Raw genomic sequence first — 7,500 nt, forward strand, 5'->3', positions numbered from 1 at the left:
TCAATTATTCTTGAGGGTGAATCTTTCAAGTCATACTCCCCATCTAATTCAGGATCACACTGCAATTCGGGTATAATGTTAACAGAGGTTAACTCGTAGCCATGTATTGAATTTTCTGGAGTTATTGGGCTAGGTACAGATTCATCAGGCACATCCCTTAAACCATCCTTAAAGGCAATGGGACGACGATTTATAAGATGAGTTGCCCGAGATATAAGAAAGGCCATATCCCTTATGTCTAACACATTTGTTTTAATGGATTTGTTAATTAGATGTTTTACCATTTTTATGCAAATTTCCACTAAAGAACCCATTTGGCTACAACCCTTGTAATAATTTTCAAATTCAATAGGTTTAATTCCATTTTCTTCAAAGTATGACTGAGTATCAGGATCTTTTAAAAAATCTGCAATAACATTAGCCCCGGCAATAAGTTGTGTCCCCAAATCGCTTACTACAAATTGTGGTAAACCATGTTCAAAGGTATGTAGAGTGAATGATCTCAAAAATTCCTTGACTGACAAATCCAAGCATAATTTCAAATTAATGGCCCTTGTATACATACAGCTCATACACAGAATCCAAACCTTCACCATACTACCCTGTTGCTTTACAAAATATGGTCCAAAATAATCAATATATACATAACTGAAGGGAATCTGGGAAGGATCCATCCTAAACTCCCGGTAAGGGGACTGATTTAACCGAATGGTATGCTCCTTGTACCTTTTACAGATGACACAATCTTTTACCACTCTTTTAACAGCTGAAAAACATTGTGGTATCCAGAACTTCTTGCGTAGCTCATTCAGAACAGAATAATAACCAGCATGCTTGAGTTTTATATGAAGACTCCTGATTATCAGTTCTGTCAAGGAACTTCTGTTAAACAGCAAGATTGGGAAGCAACACCTCTGTTTACCTTTCCACCTGTCAAACTTGCTTTTGACTCTGAGAATTCCATCTTTATCTGGGTAAACATTCAACTGTCTTACCAAATTAGGTATATCCTTAAGAAGTTTAGAATTGGATGCAAAATACTCCAAAACACTAGGAAACTGAATTTTTTGTTCTTTCAATATGATCATCTTCAGAGCTTTCACATAAAATCCTGTATCATTAGATTCAACGGGAACCTTCAGTTTTCTAGCTGTAACTGTAGCTTTCCACTTGGCAAAACACTGAGCAACCCTGGCATGCACTTTAACCATGAGAGAGAAACTAGAGTATCTGTTTGGAGAAACTAGATGCTCAGCAACGTCCTCCCTAAGGTCTTGTGCACAAACATTACTTAAAACCTTGTCCTCTGTGAAGTCCAGGGTAGCCCTAGGGTTAGGAACTGTAACTCTCAAAATATCTTGACTGACTATAGACTGGTGGATATCAGGTTGAGGTCCGGAAAAATAGTTTGTATTAATTAACTGTTTATATGACAAGGCTCTTGTTATGCAGTCTCCAGGATTGGCATTTCCAGTGATGAAAGTAAAATTAACAGGAAACGTTTCACATAACTTATCTATTTGCTGTAGCCTGTTAAGAACAAATACAGACCTTTTCTGCATCTTATCCAGTTTATAGGAATATGAATTGATCCAAGAAAGAGCTACCAAACTATCAGAGTACAAATCCAAACTTTTTATTGCAATTGGAACGAGGCAATCAGGCCCTCCTAAATCTTTATACAAATCAATTAACAACTCCACACCCAAGCAAATGGCTTGTAACTCCAGGGAAGGGATGGACTTAGTATTAGACTGTCTGTTTATCAGCCTGTTTTTGGCTAATAAAAAATTTGTTTGGCCAGTATCAATGTTCTCTATATACAGAACAGCTCCATATATCATACTGCTAGCATCTACACAAGCAATAAGTCTGTATTGTCCATCTCTTTCCCCAACAAATCTTTGAACAACAATTTCAGGAGTAGAATTAGCTTGCCTTGCAATGCTTTTCCATTCTTTTAGCTTTTCAGCAGGTAAAATATCATCCCATCCTAATGACTTATCACACTGTAAACCATGCATAAATAGCCTTGCCCTATTAAATACTGGACCATTGATATTATACAAATCAAAGTTTGAAGCAATGGACTTGAGGATGGACCTCTTCGTACTTGCCGAAGCTTCCAAAACAATGGGAAAAGTTGAAAGGGTATCCAACTCCCTATTCCATTTCAAACCTAAAAGTTTAACTTCTGTTAGTGTATTTTGATCCCAGTCTGAGTCAATGACTTCTTGAAGTGGCCCATCATTGGTGACAATTTGTTGCAATTCTATTCTATAAAGAGTAAATATATTTGTTAGCCGAGTATAGGCCCATTCCAAGGCATCCGAATTTTTGCAGGTATAAGCTCTATTATCCATATAAAACAACTGATAAAGCAATTTCTTCATATTTTTTACCTCTTGAGTATCATCCTCCACATCCAAAACCAGTATCTTATAAAGACTCAACATCAAAATTGTTGGGCTACATCTTAAACCAAAACTCAATCTAAGATTCTTGTAACCAACTAAGGAAAAATCTTTCTTCTTCACACTTCTAACCCAAAGAAAAAGTAATTTATTCTGATCCGAAGGTCTAAGTGCTATCTGATTAAAAGCCTTTTTGAGATCAAAGCAAAATATCTTCGAACCAAATCGTAAGTGAAGTAAGGCTGAACTTAACTTTTGGTTTAACGACGGCCCTGGATGAATTGCCTGGTTATGGCTTACTGTCATGGGTTTTCTAGGGTCAGCCTCAAATATGTTTGATAGAAATACTACTCTGCATTTTGTAGTCTCTCGATCAAGTTTAAACACCCCCATGTGGGGTAAAAAACTATGTTCAGGATGTTCAGTTAGGTAATGCTTAAGGTTTGGGATCTTTTCAATTATTCCTAAATATTCTTGTTCTTTAATGACTTCATCCATGAGTTTCAGATGCATCTCCCTTTTGCAAAGCTTCTTTAAATTTGAATTTAACACTGCTTCAGCTAGTTTATAATTTTTACCAAGTAAGTGTGACACCTTACTGTTCCATAGCAGAGGCATTGTTATTCTACCATCCTCATTAACAGTGGCATTGTTAAGTGCATATCTTACTAGAGAATTATTGAGTTCCACAGATGTCTCATTCTCTTCCTTATAATAATTAAGGATCCTTTTGCAGTCATATTCCAACATTTGCTCGGTGGCCCTTTGTAGTGCTTGCTCATTTATGCCCCCGTTCTCATTTAAAACTAGAAAATTAGCTTCTACCACCATTTCCTCATGCTCCAATATAGATTCATCATTAAATTTACCTAATCCAAGGCCAATGGAATCAAGAGAACCTACATCCAACTGAGCAACATCAGACTTGCAAGTAATTGAAGTTTCAACTGCATTTAAATCAGGAAGGCAATGTAAATTTTTTAACATTGTGTCAACATTACCAAGAAGCATCACTCCAAAGGAAGTTTGAAAGTATACTGAAGGACTATCCTGTCCAAACCTAACTGTTGACGCCATAGTGCAGTGAGCAGAGTTAGTGCCTAGGATGAAATCTATACTATTTAACTCATCCCCATTATTTAGCAACTGTTTGTCTGCAAGGGTGTAGCCCTTAGCAGAGAAATGGCTTGCCACCCTGAACAAATGTGGCAACTTCAAATTAATATTTATATAAGGTACACATAGGGCCTTCACCTTGCAAATTTCCTGACCAAATTTTAAATTCAGTTCCACAACCTTTGTATTATATGATTTAGCAGAGTTAAAACCATTAACAGTAAGACTCACATTTCTCCTCAAAACTTTGAAAGGAATCTTCTTAACCGCTCTGTCTGTAATAAAATTACACTGACAGCCCGAGTCTTCCAAACCTCTTATTTGGGTATGGTCCTCTAGCTGACAAGTAAAAGTTGGTAGAGCAGATCTATTACCATAGCACTGAAGAGCATCCACTGAAAATACTACCCCTGTGGAAACCTTTTCAGATTTCTCATTAACTAAATTGGAGTTTTTATTAAGACTTCTAGCATTGACTACCTCCTCTTTTGGGGAATCTTTTTTAATGCAGAGAAAGGTGAAATGCCAGCCATTACAACTTCTGCATTTCTTATGAAGTCTAAATTTGCACAAACACGCAGAATGAGAGGAACTGGCACACTTAAGGCAACCTCCTATCTCTTTCAGCTTATCCACCTTTGCCTTATTACTATTATAAACCAGGCACTTGAAAACTTGGTGATCATCAGTTGCTCTGTCATAAGCACATAAAGAGCATTTCGCCTCAGTAGGCTGCCCTTCAACATTCACATTAGAGGCTAGATTAACAGTCTCTGAAGTTTTGGGAAACTTCTTAACTTTTGTATAAATTTTCTGAGATGCTATGGCATATCGTTCACATGCTTCAAAAATGTTATCATTAATTTCTGAAAGGGAGGGCCTCGTCTTATTGGTAATATTTACTAGCTGAGATTGGAAGGTGCTGTTCATGCCATTCCAAAAGAAGTAGTTCAAAAAATCGTCCACTTCCATTTTCAACAACTTAACAGATTCCATGAAATTTTTCATCTGACCAACGTACGCAAATGGATCTGTTTGGTAAGGCATTTTCATATCTGTCAACTGTTTTATTAAAGTAAACTTCTGAAACCTAGGGGATGCTAAAGCAGACCTTAAAATTAATTTTGCATCTTCATATGTCTGTTTGTCTGTTTCAAGTGAATCGAGTAGTATGGATGCACGACCTGACACTTGTTGCTTCAGCAGCAGTAATTTGTCTCTCTGAGTGTACTTGAAGGTTTTAATAACCTCTTCAAATTCAGAAAGAAATTTCTCTATATTTTCTCCCTCTACACTTTTAAATGCTGGTAAAGGAGCTGTAGGGCTTTTCAAAAGGCTTCTAGCTTCTTCAAGTACAGAATGGGGAGGAACTGAATCTTTAGTAGCCTCAAGGGTAGCTATAAAAAAGTTTATTTTATCCAAGTAGCTCTCACAAGCTTCAAACTCAATAATAAATTTTGATTCATCTTCCTCTTCTGCCCATAATAACTTAGCTATTTTAGAATTATAAACCTTCAGCTCTTCAGCATATCCATGAAATTTAGAGATAAGTGATCGCCGTTCAACTTCTGAACCCAATTTACAATCTTCAATTCGATTGACATTCTTAGTCACTTGACTGCGGATGTATTTCCGAGAATTTATCAAAAGCGATAATTCTGACATCTTTGCCGATTGCTATTAAAACAATATTTCAGACAATCACAAATCAATCTATAGAGCAGATCTAACCCAACAGAGTTTAAATGTGCGGCGTCCCTGTATAACCTTCTATTATCTAATCTACCTGGACCCTCTACTCTGAACAAGTAATTCTTGAAACTCAACTTGTTAATAAATTTATTGAGATACCGCCTCATTAACTTGAATTCTTCCACGCATGGGCTATCAAACCGATTTCTCCTTTCATAAAATCGGATTTCAATTTGAGATGCAATTATACAAGATCTTGGTAACCTGGATCTCAGAATCTTGTAAAATTCTTTGCAATTATTCTTTACCACTGACAAATCTACACGAGACTTCAAATCATTACCTCCTAAAATTACCAACAAATAATCGGGGTTATACGTGAAAACATCTTCTAGGAGAGCTAGATTATTCAAAAAATAATTAAATGTGGCACCAGGAAAACCAAGAAACTGAACATCAAAAGATGTCTGTTCAATCAAAATTGTTGAGCTATTAACCCTAAGCTCCAAATCTCTAACATAAGAATGTCCTAGAATTGACAGTTTCATGACAATACCAAAACCAAAATATAAACTAGGTAAAATTCAAGGACAACTTATATTATAAGCAAAATTTCAACACTGATAAACTCGAAAATTCTCGTACTTTCGTCATTCTCTCCGCCAATCCTACACTCAACGAGACCAACCAGCAACCAAATTTCTTACTCGAGCCCCACGTTGGGCGCCATCTTGAAAATTGTACGAGGGAAGGAATAAAACAAGTCCATTAAAAATGTTCACTTTAATGAAAGGTTGAACTTCCATGTGAAGTTAAATTTTGAACTGGTTGCTGGTGGGCTTGTTGACGTAGAGAAGGATTTTCCTGTGTCAGAAGTAACTACAGGTATGCTGTCTTCCTTCTCCTACCCTCCTCGCTTTTCAAGAAACCCTGAGGACATAAACGAAATACTATTTTCAAAAGGTAAAGGCAAGTTTTGAAGTTTTGCTAAATCACTCAATTCAATAACTGTAGTAAAATGAGTTTAAGGTAAAAGCGCAAGCTCTGCTATTTCACTCAAGTCGCTAAACTCAGTAGTTAACTTTACAATTAAATTGAATTCTGAGAAATGAAAAATATATAGCCTACATATTCTGCCTCCAATTTAACGTGGCAACCACCTAACCACGAAAGGCCCAATGATCCGAAAACTTCGGCGTAAAGTAAACATAACATAACATTGGCTAATTAAGTAAAAACTGCCTCTAATCCAAAAAAACTTTCATATGGTAACACGCAAAGTTACAGCAGTGATAAATTATGAATAGTTTAAATACCAAATCCACAGGGTTTATTAATTGGGAATCGAGCAAGGGAATATTTATACACGATAAACAAATTGACAGGGAATCACTTTAGAAGTCAGCATATCTTTCGTAATGACGTACCTTATCAATTCAATTCCTCGGAAATTTGGCGAAGATAGTGTCCTGATGTTACGACGCTTATGGCTGGTCTCGTCTTGTGCAGGATGGCGGAGAAAAGTGAGTTTAAGTTACTCCTCCATTATATGACTTCGACAAACTCTGGATATAATCAACTCCTGTAATATCCAGCCGTCCGTTCAGTACGAAAACCTTCTTTCAACTCCCCTTCTCTCTGCTGGCGATGTTTCCTTTAGAATTCGTATTACTGGAAAAAACAAGACCACCAGCACATAGTTCCAAAAGGGTTGTTTAGTAGTTCACGCTTCAAAGGATTTACCGTCAAAACGAAAATATACAATATGCTGGGTTTCCCTTCAAGCGTAAACTACCCTTAATTATAATAATAATAATGCATAAGTTATCACTGGGTAACACAGGTTTACCCAGAAAGAAAATTAATAAACAATAGAATATATGATTTGCTAACCAAATACTGTAGCAACAACAAAAGGAACAACATTAATTAAACAGAATTTCCAACATATATATATATATATATATATATATATATATATATATATATATATATATATATATATATATATATATATATATGTATATATACATAGTCTTTTTATAGTTTATTTATGACATATTTGTTTTTGATGTTGTTGATAGTTTATTATATGACATGTCTGTTTTGACGTTGTATCTTATTTTAAAATGATTTATTGTTAATTTGTTCTCTTCATTTATTTATTTCCTTATTTCCTTTCCTCACTGGACTATTTTTCCCTGTTGGAGCCCCTGGGCTTATAGCATCTTGCTTTTCCAACTAGGGTTATAGTTTGGATAGTAATAATATATATATA

The 7,500-nt window shown here is 35.8% G+C and overlaps 1 protein-coding gene across 1 annotated transcript in view; it reads right to left on the reverse strand.

Annotated features, from left to right (window-relative positions):
• The window catches only part of LOC137620876 (uncharacterized), a 5,646-nt gene extending 451 nt beyond the window's left edge, over window positions 1-5,195 (reverse strand). The window contains exons 1-2 of the mRNA XM_068351324.1: window positions 2,403-5,195; window positions 1-167 (exon numbers count right to left, since the gene is read on the reverse strand). The exon at window positions 1-167 is cut by the window's left edge and continues 451 nt beyond it. Coding sequence (XP_068207425.1) covers window positions 1-167; window positions 2,403-5,195 — 2,960 coding nt within the window. The remainder of the gene's footprint in view (window positions 168-2,402) is intronic.
• Window positions 5,196-7,500: the final 2,305 nt, after the last annotated feature.

This window comes from Palaemon carinicauda, chromosome 2 (genome assembly GCF_036898095.1).
Source record: "Palaemon carinicauda isolate YSFRI2023 chromosome 2, ASM3689809v2, whole genome shotgun sequence".
Taxonomy (NCBI): Eukaryota; Metazoa; Arthropoda; class Malacostraca; order Decapoda; family Palaemonidae; genus Palaemon; species Palaemon carinicauda.